This window comes from Tauraco erythrolophus, chromosome 18 (genome assembly GCF_009769465.1).
Source record: "Tauraco erythrolophus isolate bTauEry1 chromosome 18, bTauEry1.pri, whole genome shotgun sequence".
NCBI classification, from domain to species: Eukaryota; Metazoa; Chordata; class Aves; order Musophagiformes; family Musophagidae; genus Tauraco; species Tauraco erythrolophus.
The window spans coordinates 8,745,799-8,771,844 of record NC_141482.1 but is presented as its reverse complement, the minus strand read 5'-3'; the positions used below and the strand labels follow the sequence as shown (position 1 = coordinate 8,771,844).

The window sequence follows — 26,046 nt, the reverse complement described above, 5'->3', positions numbered from 1 at the left end:
TATAATTATATAAAACGTTTCATCAGTACAAAATCGTGGCACAAAAATATAAATACCAGTGTACCTTTGAAATGTAAACATCCTCTTTGTAATGATTCCATGAAAACAATGTCCAAAGAAAGATGCATTCAGGAGGCACCTGTCAATACCCATAAATAGGGCTTTTGGCACACACCTGTCGATGGGCAGCCTTGGGACAGGCCACCATTGTATCGGCTGACAAGTGCCTGCTATTAGTCACAGTTCTCTTGAAAAGCAGTTGTTAAGAGGCATATTAACAGGTGCTTGAGTGCATAGCTGCTCTGTAAACAGGGTTGGTGTTTGAAATGGCTACCCATGCCTTTTATGGACACTGTTAATCTCGCAGGCATTGCAAATTGTCATTGTGCTGGGGAAAAGCAGCTGCTTCACAACTACTGGGATACTGTATTATTGCATAGTTACACCTTCTACAGGCGGCGTATATACACTCAGGGCGGGAGAGGGGGTAACATTTTGTCCTTCATTAAAAAAATATCGGTTCTTAAAAGTTACCAAGTGGTTACAGTAAAAAAAAAAAAACAAACACACACAAAAAAAATCCACAAACAACACACACCACAACCCCCCCCCCGAGCTACATGGTCGCAATGTTTGACACCGGCGGTGGGGCCAGGGTGCGGGTTCAACCCTGGAAGGTGCCGAGTGCCTCCTGCGAGCGCAGACAGCAGCGGGTCGGGCTCGGGGCTGAGCCCCGCCGAGTTCCACGCACTCGCTTGGCACCGGAGTCCCATCCTGCACCCTCGGATGCTGGGAGACGGGAGAGGGGTCAGGCCCTCGCATTGCACGGGAGGCACCGAGTGAGGAGTGTGAGGGTCTCCAGGGCCGGAGTAGCTGCGTCCGGCCCGGTGCGCGCTGCGAGGGCGACGGAGGAAACTAACTCCTACAGAAACTGGTTATAATCTAGGAATTTGCGTGGTGAGAGGCCGGGGGGAGCGGAGTCCTCAGCGAGAGCCGGAGCAGCCCGTCTCCTCGTGCTTGTGGAGCAGCGACATACGGGAGAAAGTCCGGGAGCAGGTTTTGCATTGGTACTTCTTTACATCTGAATGGGTCTGCAGGTGGGCTCGGAGATTAGAGCGGTCAGCAAAGGCCCGGTTGCAGTGTGTACAGGAAAAGGGCTTTTCACCTATGGGACAAAGAAAAACGCTCCCAATTAACCGGTGCATCAACACATGGGGAATATCAAAGAAGCAGCCATTCATTAGCCAAAGTTTGTGAAAAGAAGTGCTGGCTGTTACTGCTCGGAGGGAAAGCTGGGCGAGGTATGTGCAGCATTCACCTCGGGAAAAGCCGCGGACTTGGGAATTTCCTACTCACAGAAAAACCCTCTCCTATGAACCACGGAAAATGAACGCTGGAAACATCTGCGAGCAGCAAGGCGGTTGCACATACAACCGAAGACACGATATTCGTCTCCTGCCTGGAGCCAAGCGAACCATTTGCAGGGAGGCAGGAAAGCCAAGCACTATGTGTTAATTATATCATAGCAGGCAGCGGCTGGAAGGCGCCAGCGCCAGGGTGAGTATAGCTATTTCCTCCGCCAAACCCCGTGCTCCCCCTTCTCCCGCCCGGCTCGCACTGAAAAGCCTGGCCAGGGCGAATTCCTCCCAGAAAGACTCTTTTGGAGGAAACAAATGCGTATGCTCAATTTGGAAAGCACAATTAAGTCTTCCCGGCTTCCTCCAGCCATCATCTTTAGTACGTTAAGAGCGTGTGAAATCAGTGCCAAGTAACAATTACACTGTCCTCGCAGCCCCACAAAGGATGCTCGGGAGATGCATTGTAGGGGCGGCCGTGGCAGTGGGGTGGGCTGCAGCTGCGGCACCCGGACTCGCACCAACAGGTGCAGGGGGTGGCAGGCCCTGTGCCCCCAGCACCTGCCCGCGGGCCTCGTCGGGCCTTGCTGCAATGCAACTGGGCAGCGGGTGTGCTTTGAGCAGAGCTCATCGCTGCTGAGCGGAACAGAGGGCTGGAGGCCACGGTGGTGGGCAGCCAGGTCTGGGTGCTGCCCTGGCCAGGGAGCCTGGCCGGGAGCGTTCGATGCAGGCAGGGAGGGATGCTTCGGACATGGTGGTGCACAGGGAGGGAGTGCTCCAGCGGTCTCGTAGCCCCAGTTTGTGAAATTGGGTCAAAGCGTGCACCATCACGCCATGGCCGATGGGCCGGCTCGTGGGCAGGCATGGCCCTAGCAGCAGTGGCACAGATTTACAAGCCGAGCCTTGACCCCTCGCTCAGTTCCAGCCAAGAGGATATTTAAAGGACATTTTAGAGAGATGTGCCAAGGGGGTTTGGGAAGCCCTTATCTTCCCAGATAACACCCGGCCTGCCGATTCGTTGGGGGCCACGGAGCTGGGAAGTGGAAGGTGATAAGGGCGGGAGGGAGGGAGAGGGGCGAGAGCCAGCATTACCGGTGTGTGTCCGGATGTGGCCCTGCAGCAGCCAGGGCCGGGAGAAGGCCTTGCCGCACATCTTGCAGACGCAGGGCAGCGTGTGGCTCCGGATGTGCATCTTGAGAGCCCCCAGGCTCACGTATTCCTTCTCGCAGTACTTGCAGCTGAAGGATTTCCTGGCCTGGGCGTCGCAGTGCAATTGCTTGTGCTTGGAGAGCCCGGCGAATGTGGAGTAAGCCTTGGCACACTGGGCGCAGCGGAAGCGCTCGGCGGCGGCGGGGGCCGAGGCTGGGCTGGGGGGCCCCGAGCTCTTGCCTTCATCCTCCTCGCTGGAAAGCGCTGTCAGGTCCAGGGCGGGAGTCGCGCCGCCCGCTGCCTCGCTGCCCGGGCCGCCCGGGAAGAGGCTGGAGAGCAGCCCCGTGTCCCACACCAGCGGCGGGTAGTAGGCGCTGGGGCCGAGCACCTCGGGCGGGGGGATGACAGGCAGCGGGCACGTCTCGTACAGCAGTGGGGCGGCCAGAACTGCGGGAGGTGGCAGCGCTCAGCGGGGCCCGATGCTCCCGTGAGAACGGGGGCAAAGGGGCCCCGATCCACCCCCGGGGAGCTCCGCACCACCTCCGGGGCGATGGGGCCCGACCCCAGGCCATCCTGTGGGAACCCTGCGCCCCACCCCGGAGCGGGAAAGGAGCCCCAGCCCACCCCACGGGAGCCCAGAGCCGCAGCCCACCCCGGGGCAAAGATCTCACCCCACGAGGGCTCGGCGCCCTCACCCGCCCTACTGCAAGGAATGAGGCAAAGGGGACCCCGCGACCCTGCCCACCCCGTGGAGCAACCCCCGACGCTTCCACCCACCCCGCGGTATCAGGCGACGACTCCACATCCCGGGACCCGAAGGATGCCGCACCCCATCCCACCCAAGACGCACGAAATTGGAAAAAAACACCCCCGCAAAAAATCACTCTCCCACCCGCTCCCGTATGGGGATATAAGGACATTCCGCGCCCGCACCGGAGCCCCCGCATCAACCCGCGGAGCACCCCACGTGCGTGGCCCGTCCCGCCCTGTCCACGCACCGGCCTGGCTCTCCAGCTCGCTGTAGTTGGGCTTCTTGCTGGCCGAGAAGTGCTTCTTCACCAGGAAGGAACGCGGCATCTTGCAGCCCCGGTGCCGCCGCCCGCTGCGGGGCCGCTGTGCCGCCGCGCCCGCTGATATGGGCTCGGGGCCGGGGGGGCGGTGCGGGGGCGGGGAGGGCGGTGCGGGGCCGGCCCCGGGCCCCGGAGCCAATGGGCCGGGCGGGGCGGGCGCTCGGCAGGTGTCGGTCCCGTGGTCGCCTGGGGCCGATCCGGTGCGAGCCGCGGGGATTGCCCACGGGGCTCCGCTCCCGCGGGACGGCCGCGCTGCCTGCCCGGCCGCCGGTGTGAAAACTGATGCTGAACGAGCCACTTCTGGCTTCTCTCCCGAGTGCTTTCCTGTGTGGTGCTCCCCGCGGGGAGCAGACGATGCTCCGGAGAGAAGCAGGGCGAGGAGCCATAAGATAGACCCACGGCCTCTTCGCCCGAGTCTGGGAGACCTGCAGCAATGGGGCTGGAGGAAGGCACTGTGCCGGGAGGGGGACACGGAGCCCCCCACGCGTGGCTGTCCGTGCCCCCGTCCCACTGTCAGGGACTGCGGTGCAGATTAGGAGAAGGCTCCACCGTGCCAGGCTGCTCCAAAGCACTGTTGGGACACAGCCCGGCGTGGACAGCACACTTGGCCGCAGGTTATTAATCCTCCGAGGTGAGGCAAGGACTCGTGGAGGAGCGGGACGGATCCAGCCCAGCCCTCGCTGAGTCCCTCGCCCCAGGCAGGGGTCAGGAGCACCTGCCCAGACATGCTTCTCCCTTTTGCTGGGCAGGTTTCAGGCAGCGCAGCCTCCCCTAGCAAGCTGCCTCTGGTTTTCCTCCTTCCTGCCTTCCCCTGACTCCTTCCCCATGCGAATGGCAGTGTGGGTCAAACAGCCCCAGTGAGGCCCTTTGGCTTTCTGCTCCTCAGGGAAAGGTGCCTGTGGGAAGGTGCCCAGGCTTTGACAGTGGATGCTCAAGGAGCAGTGAGCAGAACCAGAGTGTTCCCCCCCCCCCCAAAACTGGTTGTTAAAAAGCTGAGCCCAGGCTTCCAGCTCACCCCATCCCTCCAGCTCACGTGGGGACTTCCCCGCTAGAAGAGCTCAGGGCACGGATCCAGCCACCTGCTGCGGGAACTGCGCTGAGCTCTGGGCCAAGACAGCTGCCGGCGGCTGGCGGCTACGGGAGGTGGAGGAACGGGACCTGCTGGGAATGCCTCCTCACTCCAGCCAGTGCCAGGCCCTGCCACTTGAAAAAGGGCTCGAGGTGCCTGGGCCACTTGTGACTGAGCCGTCACACACCACCGACACACACCAGCCCCCACTGACCACACCTTACTGTTTAGCCACAAGCCATATGAAATGCAGAAGTGGGGAGCAAAGCTTTCCACTGGCACGGCTGCAGTGCAGGAGGCTGAGCTCACTGTCAGTCTTTCCTCAGGGCAGGAACAGCTTAGAAAGCTTGTCCTGCCAGCCACACAAAGTCCTGCGAAATCCAGACGTGTTTGCAAACTCTTCCCCTGCAGCCACATGCTCTGGAGCTGGATCCATCCCTCCTTTGCTGCAGAATTGCCCATGGCTTTCAGCAGGTGTCTATCTGCACGACTCAGCCCTGGATCAGCCTGAAGTTCAAGGGAAAATGTGCCCCTAAAGACCTTGGGGGTGCAAATCACAGAGGCCAGGTCCAACTCATTTCTTGCAGGGTCCAGAGGTGCAGCACCCCATGGTGCAGGGGGCAGCAGCCTGGGTGCTGCCACAGGTGCCTCCCTCGGTGCCTCGCCAGTGCCCCCCCACGCTCCTCCACCTGCCGCGGATGTGGTTACTCTGGGGCACTTGTACGAGGAACCCAACTAGGTGGTTTTCTTTCAAGAAGCGAAGCCTGCTGCTCTGTTCTTTCTGAAATGGTAATAATCAGATCTGTTCCAACCACTGCGCGTGGAAAAAACTTGCATGTGCTAGAGGAAAAATCAAGATCAAGGGAGAGAGCAACCTGACCTGCCTGTGCCCATGAGCCAGCAAGCTATGGGACAGAGAGCAGGAGACCAGAGGTAAGGGGAAGCTTTGCAATGATTCACAGGCTGGAAATGGCAGTGGTTTCTCAGTCGTCCCACCTCGCACCAGAGCACTGGGCTCTGGCAGCTGCTGGGCCCTAGGGCAATTGGAGCAGCCCTGCCACCAGCACTTGGCACAGCTCCAGTCCCAGACCCACATGGACTGGCCCAAGGAGCTCGCAGGCACACATTAACCACCTCCAGAGCAGCAAGTCTGCTGCAAACTCTTCTTTTTACCTTCTTTGGCCCCATGGTTACGTGAAGTATCCCAAATGTCCTGCTGCAGAGCAAAGCTCCTGCTGCAGAGGGAGACTGTGACGGGGTGAAGAGAAGTACTGGCCATAAGGCGCCGGGATGAGCTGTGCACCCCCACTGCAAAACCAGAGAAGCTCCGAGAAACCCTCCGCAGGCTCCTGAGCCCGGTGGAGGAGGACGGGGAAGAGCAGGGGGCCGGGAGGTGCGAGCCCCGTTCTCTCCAAAACGCAAGACCTCCCTCTGCTGTCGGCGCACGCCGCGCCGGTGCCGGCCGCCACTGCAGCGCCCAGGGGGGGTCCGTCCCCCCACTCAGGTTAAGGAAGGGAACCTCATTGCATGGGGGTATAAAACAGCTCCCAGAAGCATCACTGTATTATTATTATTATTATTTTTTTTTAAAAGGTGCAGGCAGAAAAAAGCTAAGAAGAAGTAGAAGACCCAAGCCTGTAGCGACGAGATCTCTTTTCACTAAGCTCTGAGTATTTTCTGGAGTTTTGATGAAGGAGTGAGGAAGAAAAAGGAAGTTTTCCTAGTGGTTTCAAGAGTCCCCGTTTGTATCACCTGAAGAATAATATAGTTTACTCATAAAAAAAACAGTTGCTTTTGAAGAACGAAGCATGGGCCAACGCAACTGTGACATGAAGCTCTGCATTAGAAAAACAAAAACCCACTCCCAAAACAGGCAAGTGCCCCGTTGTCATTTTTAGCATATTTAAACCAAATAAAAGCTTTAGGACTGCAAGCGCATCCCTCATTTGCTTTTCTCTGACTGAACATGGCCTTGGTATCGCGTGAGACACTAATCCTTCTACACTGGTTTTACCAGTGATCATCCAGTATAGCTGGCTGAAGACCTTGAAACAAATTTGCTGTGTCTGTGTTGATCAGGTGACATGGGGACCCAGAATATACCATTAATGCTTTATTGTAGATACAATCCTTCACAAGATCTCATCTGCCCAGTGTAAGGAGACCAGGGGGATTTATTGCTGTAATTCCAGGTGAAGTGATGTCTTTGTGTTAGGTAATTAATGCTGACAACAATTTTTCAGATCTATTAAGATCAGTCTTTGACCTGAGACAGATTCATTTAAAAAAATAGCTCATAGCTCAACTGCAAACTTGTCTCCTCCCATTCTGTCCCTCCGGCTAATTGTCATCCTAAGGCTGACTCCCTGTGCCAGACGCTGTGAATTTCACAGGTCCGAGGTGGCCCGATTGCATTATCACCAACAATGGGCACTTGGCATTTGCTGCGGCTACAAGATCAGCTGCTGAGGAGGTGAGAGCAGGTCTGGCAGAGTACTTCACTCTCCTGCAGTAACACTCCACTGAATTTAGAAGCCCAGACCAGCTTGTTCTATAATAAGGCTTTTTTTCATCAGGAGTTTGTGCATACAAGAGAGATGAATCAAGGCCATACACCGAGCACACGTGCCTCTCAACAGAATGTCTTTTTAAAATCAACTAGCAAGTATCAGCAAGACATACCACAGCATGTGTGAATGTGTCTGTAAGTGTTAAGTCGATAACATCAGCAGCATAGAGACACAAAGCTCTTCAGCAGCTGGAGTAAGAAGTCAGGTAGCACCAAGCAGTTCTACGGATGCTCATCACAGCACAGAAAGCAGCGCTGTAAATTCTGCTGTTATCAAGGCAGCAGGTACCAGGACATTGCTTCTTCCTCATACACTAACGCAATCAAAGTTAAAGTAGAACCAGCGAGCACTTTCCAGTCAATATTTTTGGTTTGTACTTTCTGTGAAATAATTCCCAAGTAATAAACTGATGCAAATCAAAACGAAGCTGTATAGTCAAGGAATGGGTCTGCACAGACAGTGAGGGTACCATCGCTCAGCACCAGCAATTTCTGACTGGTCGTTGCTGCAAGCCAGCCTTCACCTCCTTGTCTGGAGCTACTTAAACTGAGGACAACACAAAGCTGTAAAGATCACAAACTCGACAGCCAGAGGAGTTAAAACTATGGCAGCTGTAAAGATATCTACAGAAAAGCCCTGTTGGACAGTCACGCTTTCCCGATTTAACAAGAAACTCTGGGGGTTGTTTCTACAACAGCTTATAGAGTATTCAAATACATGGCTGCACCTGCAGTAGTCTGGCCAGCTCTACTCAAACTTGCTCTGAACTCAATCTGAACTATTTTTCATAACCTGCATGGTCCGCTGTTTGAAAGATTATAAATAAAGTTACAACTGATCAGTACAAAGTATTTAAAGGAAGCCACAAGTTGAAGCCTCTATTTCTCAATGTCTGTTGTGCTCCCTGCAGCGTAACACAGCCAGCAAGACGTGTTTCTAGGAAGGTGCTGAAATGAAACGTATGGACCACAATGAAGAAATCACAAGAGTTGACACAAAGATAGGATTTTATAAATTAAATTACCTTTATTTGTAACTTGTCTTCAAAAGTCAAAAACATGACAAAGTAATTGCTCGGAAGCTTCTAACTGCTCCTTAAACATTTTATCGCAATTGCATGGAAGTGCACTTAGAATAGTAGCAGAAATCTAGATTGGTCAATGAGCATCACCAAACTCTGTTCTAGCCAGAACCCAGAAATCCCCATCCAACCACTGACACATTGTAATCTCTTATCGAGCACTAAAAATAACCAACCCAAAACACAGTTACTTTTTCCACAGTACCATGAGATTTCCCCCCCACCCGCCCAAGACTGAGCCTCAAGTCACCAAGCAGATATACTTGAGTCTGTAACAGCCCATACCAAGTTGGAGAAAACATACTAAAACCAAATTCAACTCGAATGTTAGAGGTCTGGCTGGACACAAAGTTTAATCATGAGGTTTTAGCTGGGGTGTGTTCCATTGTTTTAAGGGTAAGGCTATGCTGCAGTCTGCAGAGGGCAATCGTATTAAGTTTACTGCTCAAATAAATTAATTAGAATGCAATTCTGTGGTGCTGCAGGTCCACTGCTCCGATTAAAGATGCTTAAATTCGACTAGACATCTCAACACTACTGTGATTTGCACGTTCTGGTCAGTTGTCTTTCATCGGTAGGTCTCAGCATCTTGACTGTGCAGTTAATGAAAACACGAAACTACAAAGAAATCTCTATAGTAAAAGTGTAGACGTGAGTATAGAGTATCCATTTACCATGTACTGGAATTGTCATCCTGCTTTCTGGGTTATATTTTACTTTTTCTTTGAAAGCTATACCTGCATACTATACATATAATATTATATGGAAAACAATCTAAGTACAGCTTCAGCTACTTTAGCAACATTTAAATAAACAGGAATTCAAATACCTGTTAAAATCTGTAATGCAGAAAGGTAGTGCTATGCAAGTGCTATGAATTATTGGTAAGCTTTGCTACCAGCTTGCCTTGAGAGACAGAAAAACTAGGAAGATATACGAAAATTTTAGTTTAAATAAAAAGCAGAGGTACAAAAAAAAAAATATCTGTGAATTCCCCTATCAGCATAAGGCTTAAAATGACTAGAAAATCAGTTTCAAAACCACAAATTTAATCATAACGCCAGAAAATATGATTAATATTTGCTAAGATAAGTTAAAATGCATCAGTTTTAAACAAGATCAACATTAATGTTTATTTTTCAGGCTAGAAATTATGGCGAAACTATGGAAGGAAGTAATAATCATGCATAGAACTAAAATAATTTGAACTAGCTGCTTACACAGGTGCAAAGATTTGCTAAGGAAGTTTGTAGTTTGAAGACTCATACTGAAGACATGTTTTCCATATAGGTGAGAGGCTGTGTAGAAGAATTTAAACACTGGGAAACGTTATGAAATCACAGGCATCATAGGTCACTTTAAACAAGAGCTGGTCTGACAATTACAGTTAGCACCTAGAGGTCTCACTAAAGGAAAACAGCTACAAATACACCTCTCATACTATCATTTAAGATACGTAAATGAGATTGGGAAGAGATATTTATTAACTAGTTGAGGCTATTCCATTTGCAACGTTTTTGTTTTTAGACAGTCAAATGAGCACAACTGCAAAAGAAACCAAGAAATCGGCATAGGTAAAGGAAAACAGATTTGTCTCCTCCATGTTGAATTACAATTAAGCTTTGTGTGAAGCAATTAAGAAAATTAGACTGACAGCGTTGAATAGCATAGACCATGTTAACAAAAGGCTGAGTGGTACAGAACTATCAAACCAGGATTTGAAACTGAGATAGAGATTAAAAAGTCTTCCATATTTCTGGATGCCTGAGTTCATCTTGGGATGTACAGGGAGAAGCGCGAGGATGCTGGGCATTTCCCCCTCATGGAAGCTTGGTTTTACAGTTAATCTTCTAGGTGGTTCATTTATCCCGCAAAGAACGCATCAAAACCTGTGCCATCATATCATCTTCATCAGCATCATAATCCTATGAACAAAGGGTACAGAAATTCTTTTACTCAACGGCCATGCTGGTTAATGTAACACCAAACAAGAACAGAACAAAAGCTGTCTGTTTCTTTGACTTGCCAATAATCCAATTTCTCTCACGATAGCATCTGCATGGAAGACATTTCACAGCATTTGCTATGTAAAAAAAGCCGAGTTTTAAGAGTCATCAGGCTGTATTCCAAGGGTGAGGAAACACATACCACAAAAGTATCATACGAAAAGCGATGTCGTCTCTGAAGATGCTCCATGAAGTTAGCACTCCTGTAATTTGGATCTCCCCATGGCATTGAGGCACAAATTGGGCAAACCTTCAAGAAAAACCCAAACAAACCTAATTACAGCCCAATGGTTAAGTGCTTTAACATTTATAGTAGGAAGGGCAGGACAGAGACAGCATGGAAGACTGAAGTTCAAGGTTTGTGACAATCACTATTCTATATGCAAAGAGATGCTAACTAGTTCCTGGGATATTTAATACAAAAGCCTCAGATAACCCCAAATAATTTTAATTCAACTCTTAGACCTCTGAACTGGAATGGCTTACTCTTCTCTCTGCATTCTGAAAATCAGAATTGACTATAGCTGTTTGCTTTGTAAGATTTCAGCCTTTATTTCGCAGTAGCAGAAAAGTTACCTTGATGTCCTTGGCAAAGATCACTCCTCTCCAAGGAAAAAAAGGAACTTTTTTTCTAAATAATTTGGAATTCAAAAAAACTTTCCAGATAAATCAAAGTTTCAAGTTCAATTTCATGTTTCACAATTCCTTTTATATGAGAGGAAGTATCAGCAGATAAAGATGACTAGAACAATACACTGTTTTTTGCAAGCATTTTTCCCAATGGTTTATAGTATCTTCTTGCTGAAAACAGCAGAGGGCAAAATTAAATGCCTGACATTTTTTTGAAATTGTATCTTACTAACTTTGTATTTGTTATTATGCCTAATTAACTTTGACTGTCTGCCATTTCTCAAATATGAAAGGAGGATGTGATCTAGTTGCAACAGTAACAAAGACTAGCAACCTCCAGAGAGTGTATCGAAAACCAGCATCAGAATTATGTCAAAGTTAAATGCATGAACAGCATACCCACATTTGACTTTAACAGGAGTAATTATAAATATGTACTTAACTTCAAGAGTAAGTCTCTAATTCATTGTTTCAAAGGGATTTAAGACTAGACTTCATTGCAATTCTTGCACCAAGACTTTTTATTACCACTTGTTTTGCATCCATGCTGTGCAATGTTTTGCAGTGTTCAACTAATCCTTCTTGATCAAAGTTTTTCTCGCTGCAATACGGACAAGGAAAGGTAAAGCGATTTGGGAAGTTCCTGGGTGGAGGGGGAGAAAAAGAGGTTATTTATCATTGTAAGAAAGTTAAAAGTAAAAGCTTTAGGATTTGATACTCAAAAGTTGTCTTACCAGCTCTAAAGGATACAAATGATTTAAAGCAATAGTCTTACTTGATGCAATTAAGACAAGCTCATTTTAAGAATCAGCTTTTCAATCCTCAACAATAGCTTAAGGAACTCTTAATATCACCCACATTTGCACAGAAAGAGAGCTCTTCTACAAATGTTATAAATGCCATTTACCATCTTGTTTTTTTATGTTTTTTTTTTTTTTTTTTTTTTTTTTTTTTTTTTTTTTAAATGCAGAAGGTATATCACTCAGTATGTTACAATGCAGATAAGGGCATTGCAATCAATTCCAGCTTCCCTTCACTAAAAGTTACTACAATCAAGAGACAGAAAGATAAAGTTTTTATTTAAAAAATAGCTAATGAGTACCCTGATCTTTAAGATGTCTAATGCACGGACTATGTAGAAAGCAGAACAGCTTGCCTGTGCAGTCTGATGCAGGATTAAGGCTTAGTTTTTAACAATGTGAAAGGATTAAACAATTAATACCCAAACTGAGCAAAGAGGCAAAGTCTGCTTTTACTCCAAAACTCTGCAGTTTGCATGAAACTCCATAACACAGTTAATTTTTTTTAAAGATAAAAGGACTCTTCCCAGAAGAATCAAAATTGAGATTTTTATAATGATTAATCAGTAACAGCCCTGGTTTTGTGACAAAAAAACTCCTGAGTATTTCCAGAGAAGAATTAGTTACCTGGTGTTGTGAAGTGGTTCTTTAGTTACAGCTTTCACACCTTCCATTATATAATTCTGGTACTTTGAACAAGAAGCTGCATGGCTACGCATCTTTGAGAGATACATCTGTGAAGGCAACAAACGCATAGCAAGGTTAATTTAAACTATTTGCAGTTAGTTCTACAATTTTAAGCAGAAGTAGCAAACATGTAAAACAAAGCAGCTTTCTGCAGACAGCATTAAAGCAGAAAAACCCAAACACTTCAGCTGGCAAGGCAGAAAGCTTTGAGATTACAGATTAGTTAATCTGTAACTTTGCTGCTGGTAGTATTTTACAAATAGAATGCTGTTCAGGACAGCTCACTTTTCTTAACCTATGCTATACTGTATTAAAAAAAATGCTTCATATAAAGGCTGTTTACCTGGTTGCTGAGGAGCAGAGACAGTGTATGGCAAATAATTTGGTTTTTAGTAAAGAACTTGCTGCAGCTTGACTGCTAATTGTTCAATCCCATTAATGAAAATTCAGATTTACAATAAGGAAATCTGTAATTCAAGACACTACAGTTTTCTATCAGATGGAATGAAAACAGAAGGAAGACACTATCCAGAAACAAAAAGTGAAATTAACTGAACTGTTACCCCACCTTTGCGTGTCTAATTACCTTTTCCTGTTGTTCTGCCATCTGCTAAGATATTTGCTAAGAAGCCTAACTTTACAAAGAGAAGGGAAATGACAGGAAGGATGCTATACAGGTATTCAACATGCAAACAGTAAGTCTACAGAATACACCACCCATATAAGACAACTTTAACTCATAACTATTTCAAAGAAAGCAAATAAATTTCTGTTTAAGAGCCAAAATGATCACTATCTAAAGCCCACATCCACCGTTTCATTACAACATTCCTCCCACAGAGACATGCTCACAGAAGCAACTTCAGAAGCAGTATTTTAGTATAATTTTAAAATCAGTCTTTTTAATTTGAAACTCATTTCCTGAAGAGGTAATAATAAAAAAAGAGTGGAGAATGTCAGCATTTGGGTGCTGCCTATATAAAATATCTTTAGCACCTATCAGATGTCATGGTTTAACCCTAACTGAAACTAACCACCATGCGGCCACTTGCTCACTCCTCCCCATAAGAGGATAGGGAGAAGAAACAAAAAAAACCTCATAGGTTGAGATAAAGACAGTTTAATGGGACAGACAGAAAACAACAACAGCAATAATAAAAGAATATTCAAAACAAGCAGTGCACAATACAATTGCTCACCACCTGCAGACTGACGCCCAGCCCATTCCCAAGCAGCAATCGCACCACCCCCAGCCAACTCCCCCAGTTTATATACTGAGTATGACGTTATATGATATGGAATATCCCACTGGTCACTTTGAGTTAGCTGCCTTGGCTATGCTCCCTCTCATCTTGCGCATCTGGTAAGGCACGGGAAGCTGGAAGTCCTTGACTGCTTAGCAACAACCAAAAACATGAGTGTTGTATCGGTATTGCTCTTCTACTAAATCTGAAAACAGCACTATACCAGCTACTAAGAAGAAAATTAGCTCTACTGCTTACCAATAACGAAAAACATCAGCACAGTATCAGCACTGTTCTCAAACAAATCTAAAAACATAGCACTATGAGAAGCTACCAAGCTACCAGCAAGAAAACTAGCTCTATCCCAGCCAAAACCAGGACACTACAATAAATATTTTGATCTGATTCTGCAGAATACTGAATAACAAGCATTTTATTTTCCTCTAAGCAGTACGGCCAAGCAGGCGCACCTCATGCACTTAATTTTCAAATACTTTCATACTTTTTTATTGCAGCCGTTGCAAGTGGCTTCTGTTGTTTCAATTTGCTTTTCCAAGTCCAGAGCTCTGCTACCAGGTGACAGGGTACTGCGGCAGACACCACAAACCGGCTTTTTCGGCTTAAGACATTCCTGTAGGCACGGAGTGCAAAAGCTAGGGTGGAAGAAAAACAGTAGGTGGTGAGAATAGCCCTCCTAGACATGCGGCATAAATACCCAGAGTCCTTCTGTCTTCTACCCTAAGTGATAAGGAAGCCTCAAGAAACAATATCTAATAAAATGGTGACGTTTGTGCATGAAGGGAGAAACAAGATTCTAGTTTGTTACACTCAGTGTTATTGGTTTTTGGACAGTGCTTCGCTCCCTCGGTTTCCACATCTTTCAGGAGGAAAAGCAATCGAAAGTGAAAGAATATTAGCTATTTTCCCTACTGTTTTGGTTTTTCTTTCCTTTCACGGAAGCCTCAGGCCACCCACAGGACGCTGCTGAAGAGCAGAGCTGCCTGCGGAGCCCTCTCGTCCTCCGGCAGCGCCGCTTGACTCGATACCCCACACCGGGATCCAGCCCCCGCCGCCAAGGCGGAGGCCCTGCCCGGCCCGGCCCACTCCCGGGCGAGCGAAAAGGAGGGCTACGGGCAACGGAGCCGCAGTTCCCTCGCAAGGCCTCACGGCCCCCAGCCGAGGAAGGCGCCTGCGGAGCCGGCGCCAGCTCCAGCTCCAGCCCCCCTCCCACCGAGGGCTGAAAGGGCCCCAAACCGCCGCCGCCGCCACCATCTCAGACCCCCGCGCCGCGCCGCCGGCAGCCGCTCACACGTGTCCGCAGGGCACGCGCACCGGGCTCTCGTACACCTCCAGGCACACAGGGCACGTGAAGCGCGACAGCGGGTCGTGCCGCCGCTCCGGGGAGCGGGAGGAAGCGCCGCCGCATCCAGCCACCGCCATCTTCCCACCGCCGCGCCGCGCCCCGCCCGCGGGAGGGTCTGTGCGCATGCGCGGCACCGCCCCTGCCGCCGAGGCACCGCCCCCAGCGGCAGGCTCGGTGGGCGTGGCCCGCGGCGGGGGCGTGGCCACAGCCGGGGCCCGGCGGGGCGTTGCCGTGTCGGCGGCGGGTTCCTCGCGGGGCTGCGCTCGGAGGGGAGGGCGGGCATGGGAAACGAGCGACTGCAACAGCAGCCCGGCACACAGCGGCAAGAGGGGGGGTGTCTCACCGCGGGCTCACAGCGAGGCCCGGTCCGTGTGTCTGCTCTATTGTCAGCGGGTGTCCGCATCGCCGGGCAGCAGGATGCGATGGCGCTGCCTCCTCCCTTTACCCTTAAGGCTGTTCTGGCTCTAGAATAACCACTGACCTCTCAAGGGAAGGGCAGCGCAGCTCTTCTCTGCGATTTCCAAGACAGGGCAGTACAAAAACTATTTATAAGAGAACAATGATTTAACAATCGATCCGTGTTACAGTTAGTGCATAAATACATCCCACAGAAATTAAACAGCCACTTCGTTTCCCGGTTACATTCCTTCTCTCTGCCTTCTCAGCCCAGGGAGCACCCCGAGGGCTGGGTGGGAGGCTGTTCATCCATTTTGTTCCCACAGACTCCGGCTGACGGCGGCGCCTTCCCGGCTCTGGGGCTGAGAGCCGCCCCGGCGCGGTCCCGGCGCCGCAGGCGCGCGGCTGCCAGCAGCCCGCATTGCGCAGGAGCCCTTCGTATTTCACACCGGCTCAACTCGCTCCCGCGGCCCCGCGCACGCACCGCCTCCGCGCTCTCAAACACAACCGCGCTACGCGCGGGCCACCCAGCGCGGGGACGAGAGGGGCGCGGGCGCTGCCCGCCCCCCGGGCTGCCCCTGGCTGTGGCGGCCTGCGCCCCAGCCCCGTGGCCCTCCGCAGCTCGGCGGGCCTCGAGGGTTCCCCGACCCGGCGGGGGACACCGCGCCGCCCAGAGCCCCGCGGCCCCTCCGCCGGGCGGGCCCCGCCGAGGTCGCCCCGCCCCTTCGCACCCCGCCCCGCTGACGTCACGCGGCGGATGCGCTGCGAACGGCAGTGGGCGGTGCCGCCCCCCCCCGCGGCTCCCCCCGCCATTCACTTCCGGGGCGCCCCTGTGAGCCGCCCCCTCCCGCAGGCAGCGCCGGCGCCGGGAGGCCGAGCCGTGAGGGCGGGCGTGGCCCGCCGCGACCCGCCGGCAGCCCTCCCAGACAGCCGGCCGCGACCGGCGCGTCGCGGGAGTGCGCCAGGGCCGAGGGTCCGCGGTCCGCATCCGGGTCATCAGGCGCTTCCGGCTGAGCGGCGGCGGGTCGCGGGCGGCAGGCGCGGCCCCGCGCGGAGCGGTGAGGGACGGGCCCCGCTCGCGGGGTGGGGAGCTGTGCCCGCCCGGGCTGCGGGCCCTCGGCGCGGCGCTGACTGGTGAGGGAAGAGGGCGGCGGGTTTGCCGGGGGCGAGGGCGGCGGGGCGGGGTGGGGTGGCGGGCGCTGCACCCTTTTACCGGTGAGAGGCTGGAGGGGGTCGTCCTGTGGGGTCGTCCCGGGGCTTAGCGGTCAGCGAGTGCCGCTCGCACCGGGGAGGCGAAGGCAGTGTCCCGGGGCCGTGTCCGCGGCTCCTCGCACCGGCCGGCCCCGTCCCGCTCTCCCGGCCGGGCTGGGCGTCTCTGCAACAAGTGTCTTCGTGAGAACCGAGGAGCGAAACGGCTTCGGGCGGGTGTTAATTAGCGTGTTGTTCCCTGCTTCTCCCGTGTTTGATGGTCTGGAATTCCTCGGCGATGTGGCGCGCTCCTGTGCTATTAAATAGCCTTTGTATTCAGGTTGGCTTTCTTTTCGAGTGTTTGGTGAAAGCCTGGCAGCGCTGGTCTGCTCAGCCTGGGTCAGGAGAAGATTGTCCCTGTCCTATGTTCTCCCCTGGTGCTGTAAAGGTTTTGCGTGGCTGTGCCCTGCCAAGCAGCCCGGAGTGGGCAGAGCGGTTGGCTCCTTCAGCGGAGGTTTTGACCCAGGAGATAGATAGCAATGTTTTCTTGTCTCACCAACGGAAACTGGACGCATCTCCATGAAATCTTGATGTTTTCAGTCAATAATTTGCAGCAAAACCGTCTTGTTACCTGATCTGCTCTGTCAGCCAGTGTGTTTCTTAAAGCTATATTTATCTGTGCCTGCTCACATATTGAGATTTTTATCGAGCCTTGTAACCATGGTTGTTAGCTGTTCGGAGCCTGCCTGCTGCTGGGTGGGCTGCCTGGGATGGGGATGTTTTGCTTCTGGAAGCTGTGCGTGTGCAGGAGCAGCTCTGCGAAGGCTTGCTGGCCTGTTCAGTTTGTTGTGTTTTGCCTTTCAGCTGTGTGGACTCTGGCTTGTGTACAAACCACAAGTCAAAATCAGAGCTGGCGGTGGCTTCGAGCATCGCAGTCCATAGGGCCGTGATGAAGGGCTTTCATTTGGGGACTTTCCTAATCCTGACGTCTTGTACGCGTAACCAAGCACTTTCGTTTAGTAGTTATTAACAGTGGAGGTGGAAGAACTGTAATACTTAATCCAGCTCCTTGTCAGCACAGGATCGTTCTTTGTCCTGGGGGTGTATTACTGATGTGCCAGACTAAGATCTTTCTCTGAAATTCTCTCACAGAGCTGCTCTTGCTAAGGAACAGATGTGCTCTTGTCTTTGTCCACAGACTTCATCTTGCACAACTTAAGGAGGAAAGATCTGGGGAGAGAGAAGAGTTTACTCCTGTCCCTTATGCTCAGATGTTAATTTAGAACTCCACATTTCGTGTGATTCACAGCTTGTCTCTTGACATCAGTGCAATTTCTGATTGTGGAAAGACCGAGAGCAGTGTGCCTTTGAGCAGAAATTGAACTGCTAGTTAACTTTTCCCGCATGGTGTTGTCATTGAGTGCAGCCTTTAATCAAGTAATATTAACTGCTTGGCTGTTGATTTTTTGTTTGTTTGTTTTTCTGGCCTCTTAGTTGTTGGTTTGTGGACTCCCCCCGCCATGTAGTTTGTGTTATGGCTCCTTTCATTCAGTTAATTTTGCTTTTAACAGCGATTTTCATTTTAACAGAAGTGTGTGGGGGCATTGATCAGTATTCTAGCAGCTGCAATTAATATTGGGTGGAAAGTCTTTTCTAAAGTGCTGTTTCAGACTGACTGTAACCGAAACAGTACATTGATTTCCCCCGCCTCCCCTTCCCTTTGGTATGCAGTTGGGAAGTCCATAAGGGCTAGATTGCAATTTCATTTAAAAACCAAAGCCTGCATTCTGCTTTTTGATCACAAGTTCCTCAGGCAGTCGAGATATGGAGTCTGTCGGCCTGTTAATTACCTTGGTTTTGTTAAAGTAGCATTAGGAAGCTTCTTTTGTCACCAGCTCTTTCTGTGCAGTGTGTGAGCTCAGTGAGGTGAAAATGTAGATCAGTATATACGTAAAAGCAACTATCCCTGCAAACAAAAGCATACATGATGTAAAAACAGAGATGATTTTGTGCTCTGTTGTAATAAAGCAGCTACAAATGTCAGGTGTAGGTTTTTTTGCTGAAAAGATTACCATCTCCTTTGCAGCTGCCAGCATTCAGCTGAAACTTTGGCTGTAGTTTGCAGAGTGTTCTCTGTAGGGTGGCTGCAGAGCTTTCCCAGCACAGTGATGGCCTGGGTGTGCCATCAGGTGGAACATGAGTGGCAGTCAAAAGCCTAGAAAATGTTAGAAATAGAAAGGTAAAGTTAATTAATCTGCTCAGTCTAGGGACAGTCCTGTGCCACCTGAGGCGGGGAAGTAGATACTTTTCCAAGTTGAGCAAAATGAGACTTCTTTGTGGGATTTTTTTTTTTAAATCTTTATATCACTGTGCAGGGCAAAAAAAACCCCAACAAAACAGTGACTGATTAAAATAATGTTTGTGTAAGTTGTTTGAACTGAAAGGGCAAAGTAAAACACAGAGAAGAAACCCTAAAAACTCATGCTTCTCCTTTCACTTTTTTGCTGTGAATTGCATTAGCCTTGGGTTCCTAAGCCAAGGAACCCTCAGTCTGGGCTTGTGCCTACACCACCTTTATTGCATCAAACTCTCAGTGCCTTGCTCGATGCAGGTTTGTTGTGCTGTTTTAGTCGGGTAACAGAAGAGGACTAGAGGATGACAGTGGAAAAGCAGGGCAACAGTGTTTCTGTAGACTTGTGCTTTTTCAGAAGCCTGAAGAAGCTGTTCTGGAGCTGCTACTCTGAACCATTTCATAGTATCCTGTGAAGCAGTTAGATGGTGTGGACATCTGGGATTTATGCAACTGTGATGACTTGTCTTTGTTTTCAATTTCTATTTCAGAAGAGTTGCCATTACTGAAGATTCTTAATGCCAGATAATCAACCTACTGCCGAATAACCATGAAAGAGACAAGGTAGCTGCCCAAGTGTGAGATAAAAACTGATTTCAATGGATACAAAGTATAAAGACGATTTATTTAGGAAGTATGTACAGTTCCATGAATGCAAATTGAATGCCTCTGACAACAAGCAGCGTCCTATTAATGATGAGTATTTGCGAGTGGCAGCGGCAGCCTTACTTTGCCTTCCCAAAATTGATCCCTTTTATAGATTCCGGTTGATAAAATTTTACGAGATGGCTGAAAACTCACTGAGATCTGTGAAATCCTCAAGTTTACATTCTCTCCGTAATGCATTCAACATGCTCGAGACAGTTGGAATTAATCTCTTTCTTTACCCCTGGAAAAAGGAGTTTAAAAGTATTAAGGTAAGACATTTTATGTGTGGCCATAGTGAGAACATGGTTCGTTTTTCTTTCTTTTAACATATTTCATGCATTTCCTTTAAAGACTTCTTTTCTTCTACCTATTACCATGACGTATATATTTGTTTACCAACTGTACATAGACAGAAGCCATAGGAAAATTCCTATGTAAAGTGAAGTTTGTGCTGGTGAGAGTATCCTGAGAGCAGAAGTACAAGTATCATCTGCATTTATAATGTAACCATAAGATAGAGGAAGATCTTATTTAAGGTTTTTGTTCGGCCTGTTCTACTACAGTGTCTTAATTTCTAGGGTGAGCAGTCAAGTCATGTTTAAGCTCACGCAAAGTTTGATTTTTGTCTTGCAACAGCTATTAATGGAGCACAACCAGTGCATGCTTTCAAGTGGATGCTTTGCTGAGGTTCCCACAAGTTATATGATAATGGTAAAGGAACTTCTCTGAAAGATTTTTTTCCAGAATATCTTTTATCTGCTTGTCAGTTCTCAGTTCATGAAGTTTTGATTTTAAATATACTTTCAAATTATTTACCTGTGCCAGGATCTCAGAGGGAAAAGTAGGAACTTGTATATTGCTCAACTTGTGTGCTGGAAGTCAGATAGTGAGTTCTCCGCTGTCAATTTTTTTTTGTTTGATTTTTACCTGTTCTTATAGGCTTATTCAAAACTGCTTCAGCATTTCAATAATGAATGCTGCAGGTGACTTACAAGAACAGTTTTAAAACTTGAAACCTGGATAAAAACACTGTTGGTACAGACTAAAGTCATTTGCAGGTCGAGTGCACTGGTAATGAGTGGTTTTGTTTGTTTTTCTTAAAAAGACACTATTTCACTATGTAGCAGACAATTTGAACGTTATTAGAACATTTGAGTTCTCTGTTTCCCCAAGGGGAAACTACCTTTCTTCAAGATCTCTCCATAAATCTTGTTCATCCTTACACTTAAGTTCTGGCCTTTGAAATGTTGACTGATCCGACGAGGATATCTGTCGTGGCTTCTGCCACCCAGACCTCCCCCCCCACTTCAAACCATAACAATATCTCTTGATGAACTGCTGATACTGACTTTGGTTGTGCACTGTGGATCCAGTACCTTTCTGTACAAAGATGTGATGGGCAGGCTGCTCTTGCCTGCAATCCAAACCAGTTTGAACTGGATTAAGAACATACCTCAGGTATGCCAGATGATAAGAATATTTCAACTTGCACAAATTCATATCTTTGGGTTTGGGGCTTTTTTTAGTGGAAGTTCTTGACTTGCTATAAAATTAAATAAAACAGACATTTGAAACTGCATAGTAATTCACAAAAAAGTGTACACTTCAACTGTATTTAAGGCTGAATTGAAGAGGACTTTGGTACTGCTACAGTAATTCCGAGTTCCTGTTACCTTTAGCTAGCCCCTGTCCAGGGGCAAAACATGAAATCTCTGCCTTTTTGCCTTTCGTGGTAGACTTGCTTGTAAATGCAAGCGTGTCCGGTACGCATAAAAGTTAATGTTAGTCTATAGCACAGTGATTTAAATCAACAGGGAGGACATTATGCTAATCAGGATTTCAATTTCAGTGAAAACTCTCCTACTTTGAGTTTGCCTCATGCGGAATTTCCATCTGCTGAACAGGAGGGATGCAGAAATGGAGTTCATCTTGCCATGGGAGTTGCATGTGTTCACTGTCATTATTATTCTATTTAGTTGTGTAGTATCTGTCACTGAATTATCTGAACATCTAGTCCACCACTGAATTTGTAACCTAGTTTTCCTTTTATTCCCTCCCCCCTCCCCCTTAGACCTACACTGGACCCTTTGTTTATTATGTAAAGTCTGCTCTAACTGAAGATGATGTAAGGCAGATTTTGAACTACATGGGCTATGTCCAAGAACTGGGAACAATGTATAAGCTCAAAGAGCAGGTTGATGCCATTCAAGTGAAAATGGTTTCATTTGAACTCTTTTTGGCCAAAGTGGAATGTGAGCAGCTTCTTGAAATTCACTTGCAAGTGAAGGATAAAGGTTATTCAGAGATCGATGTCATAAATGAACGAAAAAATAGCAACGAAGATGTTAGAGGCTGCTCAGAAGCCATGAAACGGCGTGCAGAGTGCAAAGAAAACTTAAACACTTCCATGGCACGAATGGTACTTCAGAAATCAGCAAGTGAACGGGCCTCTAAAGATTATTTCAAGCCAAAGGTGAGCAAGCCTTCTAAATCAGTGGACACATATGATAATTATTGGGAAAGTAAGAAACCACCTTTGATGAGCTCACTGAGTCTCAGGAAAGAACCAATTTTAGTTGATGCAGAAGATGACATCAAAGATGAAATTATCCGTCCATCACCCTCTCTTCTGACAGTGTCAAGCTCCCCACATGGGTGTTCAGATGAATTCTTGCCAACTTCATCTCATCACAATGGCATGCTAAGAACAAATGTCCCTTACAGTTCCTACTTTTCTGCTCAAGAGGACTTAGATTTATATACTGATCCCGATTCTAGAAGTATGTTAAATTTTAAAAGACAAGAAGCTATTAAGCCTGATGTGTGGCTATTAAGAAATGATGCCAACCCTGTTTACCACAAACGCACCCACCTAGCCAAAGAGACAGCTTCCCTCAAGTGCCAAAACTGTGGCATACCTTGTGGCACTTCTGTTTGCCAAAAGTGTGACAATCTGTTCAACTCTAGGCAGGAATACCCAGCAGTGAAACAGAGCACCTATTCAATCAAACCACTTCCAAGTGATGGCTTGTCTGCTGCATCTGCTCTAAGGGAGAAATCTCAGTATGCATCACAGACTCAGAGTCAAGAGAGAGCTGCTCAATTCAGTTCAAAATCCAAACCTTCAGGCACCTCACGCTGCGGCTTTTGTAACCGATCTGGAGCTGCAAACACTTGCACGTTTTGCTCAAAAGTCTCATGTGACACTTGCCTCAGTGCTTACTATTATGATCCCTGCTGTAGAAAAAGCGAGCTTCACAGGTTCATGCCTAACAATCAGTTAAACTATAAATCGTCCCAGCTGTCCCATGTAGTTTATAGATAGACTTGATTAGTCTGTTTTGGAGGGGAGGGAAAGGGGGAGAGGAAAGGGCTATCCTAACTAATGTTCTTAACTCCACTGATAAGAAAATACACTGACCTTTTACCAAAATGACGTGTCCAAGTATTTGGAACCATGGTTCAGTGAGCAGGTGCCAGTTCTTGATTTTTGTGGCTTCACAGATGCTGCAGATACATTAGATTTCATGCTGCTATAATTTAGTAACTCCTAAATGATCATCGCTTTTCAATTTAAATGGGGGAGAAGAGCACATTTTTCTTTAAAACTTGGCAGCTGTTGTATTTTAGAGAACACCTTCCTATTACATTGCAGTCGTCTCCTTGCCCAAATAAGACCATGCCGGGCTTGAAAATAAAGTCTAAAAGTTTAAGATTCTCATTTTCTATGAGTGATGAAACTACTGCCGGTTTTTGATAAAGTATGACTTCAAAATGTGCAAGAAATATATGAATGGCTTGTTTTGCCAACAAGGACTATTTTTTGAAGTGTGTCTGCATTTCTTGATCTCCGAAATGCAAACACCACAGCGTCTCTTCCTTTTGTCTTTATGTTTCTTCCTTCTCCCCTTATCTCCCAGTTGTTTATCTCAAGCTTACATACTCTGAATCTGGACAATACGTGCTTTATTTTCTGGTGTTGCCAATATCATCCTATTGTTTTTTTCTGTATGGTATTTTAAAAAGGTGAATCTATATTCGTGTCACTTAAATTATGCCTAGAGTGTTGTCCTTCCAGATGAGTACTAATTTTCTTTACTTTCTGTTGCACATGTATTAAGTACTGTTCTTTGTACTGTAAATAGGTAATTTGGAAACAGTTTATTTTTAATAAATATTTAATATGTTGAGTTCTTAAAAGTGGTAAGATCATTATAACTATGAAGTCTCTCTGGGTTATTTGTTCAGGTGACTTTTTGTTTTTCCTTGTACTGTATTTCATAGCTTATTATAGTCACTGTGGAAGACTGATGTTCTTGGCTCTGATCAATTTTTGGTTTTTTAATGTGACATTTTTTTCCCCTCTGATAGGGCTACCACTAGTCTAAGTGGAGTCTTGTCTAAGAATTGCAGGATTTTGGTTCTCAGTGCACGCTTTTCCTTTGTGGTTATGGAAATTGTAAGTATAAATGTTATGCTTGCTTCCAAATTCACTGTGAAGTCTGTAGCAAGTAAAGCACTGACCTGGTTAAAAATCAGAGCTCGTTTGTGACTCCTGTTAAAGTAAACCCATCAGTTATGGATGTGAATCAGATAATAATGTTTATCTGTATTACTGTAGCACATAGGAACGAACCCTAGCCGAGAACCAGGACTCTGTGCTAGGCTCTGTACAGTTTGACTCCCAAACCACACCTGATTATGAATAGGCTTTAGTTTTTTTATTAAAAGGAAACCCACAAGACTCTTTCTGACTTCCTTATTCCAACTAGCTAGTTAGAACAAACTATCAGGCAACACAATCTCATGTGCAGGATTAAATGTGTTTAAAATATCTGTAAAGAACTCTAGCTGAGATGTAAACTATGTAGTCCACTTTGCACTAAAATTATTCACTTAGGGTTTTCTTTTAAACACTGTTAGAGTCTAGACTTCTAAACTTAAATGTCCATTGATCCCTGTGTGACAGAAACATGCATGAATGATCGTTTGTCTTACGTTTTTTGGGTGGGGGAGGGCTTGAGGTGGGGGGGGGACTATATATGCTAACATTGTAAAATAGCTAAAATAATTTTAGCCATAAATGGGTGTCAAAAGTATTATGGAAATAAGACGAAACTCGAGTCTTACAGAGGGCTGAGAACAATAAGTTACTGTACAGTTTGCACTAAGAAACAAAGCGAATGGTGTGTGAGAGCAATCAGGGAAATTTCTGAATCAAGCGACTGCAGCTGAACATAACGTTACAGGCAAGTATTGCCTTGCTGACCCTGAAGGTTGGGTGAATATTGTTTAGGTGAATGATTTTAAGGTTTTCAAAATCTTGTATGGTTTTTTATAAATATATACATATATATATAAAATGACACAAATGTAGATACATTATGTATATAGTGAAGAATTTAAAAATGATTTTACTATTAAAATACAGTCTAAGGGTGGTTTTCATTTTAGTGGTTATTTTGTTTTTGTTCATCTTCTGAAGCGTCATGCCTGTTTGGCTGCTATACAGTGTATCTTCTAGTTCACTAGTTCAATTTCCATACAGCTACTCACACTACAGTGAATAACTAAAACTGTGATGCCACGTAATTTTTACGGTGAACATAGCAGGGACTATACTTGCTTTGAAAAAGAAAAGTCCTGTGTATATATGTCATGGAATACTGTAGTACAAAACTGTGTTGAATTGAAGTGATACCATGCTCTATTTTTGTGTATCTTACTGTATGAGGTTGCTGTGATTGATACAGTAAAATATATGCTAATTTAAAATGCAGGTGTTTTGCATCTGATTTGTTTAAATTAATTTATGTTTTGAAGGAATTTAAAAATAAAGAGGCCTTTAAGAAAAGGCTTAACTTTTCTTAAAGTTGAGTGCATGTAGCTGTCTGTTTCACAACTGTGTTTTGCATGCAGAAATGACTTGGTGCACAAAGGTAATCTTGGGGACAAAACGGGCAGGGGCGTGTGTATCGTGAGGCTCAGCTTTGTGAAATTGGATGTACTGCCTGCAGAATGCAGAGCTTTTTTAAAAATGTCTATTTTCAAGTCTTAGCAGCATGACTCAGTTTGTTCCGTAAGAGCATGTAAGCCAATATGTCAGCAATCTGCAGCAGACGGACTAATGTGGGGTAGAGAACAGGTTTCATGTGTGACGTGAAGCTAACCTACATTGATTTCCAGCCTTGACTCTTGATATCATCTGCACTTTTTCTAACTAGCTTCCCGATGTAAACTGCATCTCACAGAAGATGTATGGTACTACTGATGCACTCTTTGGCACTTGAGTTAGGCCTTCTGGCTTCTTTTTCATCCTGCTAGCTCTGGAGCAGGATAATTTCTCAAGTTCCAAACTACATTATTTTTTTCGTTTGTTCTTCCTGTTAAAGCATGTCAGGTGAATGCTTAAACGCTTGAAGTGCCATTTCTACAAGTCC

At 47.1% G+C, this 26,046-nt stretch overlaps 3 protein-coding genes across 6 annotated transcripts; 1 reads left to right on the top strand and 2 right to left on the bottom strand.

Moving 5' to 3' along the window:
* Positions 1 to 983: 983 nt before the first annotated feature.
* On the bottom strand, positions 984 to 3,581 carry SNAI1 (snail family transcriptional repressor 1). The gene is made up of 3 exons (XM_086622970.1): positions 3,503 to 3,581; positions 2,448 to 2,951; positions 984 to 1,165 (listed from the first exon to the last, which is right to left on the bottom strand). The coding sequence occupies exons 1-3, from the start codon at positions 3,579 to 3,581 to the stop codon at positions 984 to 986; spliced, it is 765 nt and encodes a 254-aa protein (XP_086479096.1).
* Positions 3,582 to 8,214: 4,633 nt separating this feature from the next.
* RNF114 (ring finger protein 114) lies at positions 8,215 to 15,101 on the bottom strand. The gene is made up of 6 exons (XM_086622740.1): positions 14,971 to 15,101; positions 14,164 to 14,314; positions 12,358 to 12,464; positions 11,459 to 11,573; positions 10,443 to 10,550; positions 8,215 to 10,219 (listed from the first exon to the last, which is right to left on the bottom strand). Exons 1-6 carry the CDS (start codon positions 15,099 to 15,101, stop codon positions 10,154 to 10,156), a joined length of 678 nt encoding a protein of 225 aa, XP_086478866.1. The 3' UTR covers positions 8,215 to 10,153.
* A 1,343-nt stretch (positions 15,102 to 16,444) lies between these two features.
* On the top strand, positions 16,445 to 24,614 carry SPATA2 (spermatogenesis associated 2). Of its 4 annotated transcripts, none has more exons than XM_086622978.1 (4): positions 16,515 to 16,554; positions 19,450 to 19,522; positions 19,719 to 19,875; positions 21,678 to 24,614. In XM_086622978.1, the coding sequence occupies exons 2-4, from the start codon at positions 19,509 to 19,511 to the stop codon at positions 22,929 to 22,931; spliced, it is 1,425 nt and encodes a 474-aa protein (XP_086479104.1). In that variant the 5' UTR covers positions 16,515 to 16,554; positions 19,450 to 19,508; the 3' UTR covers positions 22,932 to 24,614. The 4 variants fall into 4 exon arrangements, with proteins under 4 accessions (XP_086479102.1, XP_086479104.1, XP_086479103.1 ...); XM_086622977.1 differs by having other exon boundaries at positions 19,450 to 19,592; XM_086622976.1 differs by lacking the exon at positions 16,515 to 16,554 and adding an exon at positions 16,445 to 16,478 and having other exon boundaries at positions 19,450 to 19,875.
* Positions 24,615 to 26,046: the final 1,432 nt, after the last annotated feature.

What these genes read in the sequence shown, in the direction of transcription:
- SNAI1 (XM_086622970.1), bottom strand. Translation starts at nt 3,581, where the DNA reads ATGCCGCGTTCCTTCCTGGTGAAGAAGCACTTCTCGGCCAGCAAGAAG. An exon ending in CGAGCTGGAGAGCCAGGCCG is followed by an intron (nt 2,952 to 3,502) that starts GTGCGTGGACAG and finishes CACCTCCCGCAG; the next exon opens with TTCTGGCCGCCCCACTGCTG. An exon ending in CCACATCCGGACACACACCG is followed by an intron (nt 1,166 to 2,447) that starts GTAATGCTGGCT and finishes TTTGTCCCATAG; the next exon opens with GTGAAAAGCCCTTTTCCTGT.
- RNF114 (XM_086622740.1), bottom strand. Translation starts at nt 15,101, where the DNA reads ATGGCGGTGGCTGGATGCGGCGGCGCTTCCTCCCGCTCCCCGGAGCGG. An exon ending in CGCGTGCCCTGCGGACACGT is followed by an intron (nt 14,315 to 14,970) that starts GTGAGCGGCTGC and finishes CTTCCACCCTAG; the next exon opens with CTTTTGCACTCCGTGCCTAC. An exon ending in TTTCGTATGATACTTTTGTG is followed by an intron (nt 10,220 to 10,442) that starts GTATGTGTTTCC and finishes CTTTGTTCATAG; the next exon opens with GATTATGATGCTGATGAAGA.
- SPATA2 (XM_086622976.1), top strand. Translation starts at nt 19,558, where the DNA reads ATGGATACAAAGTATAAAGACGATTTATTTAGGAAGTATGTACAGTTC. An exon ending in AGGAGTTTAAAAGTATTAAG is followed by an intron (nt 19,876 to 21,677) that starts GTAAGACATTTT and finishes CCTCCCCCTTAG; the next exon opens with ACCTACACTGGACCCTTTGT.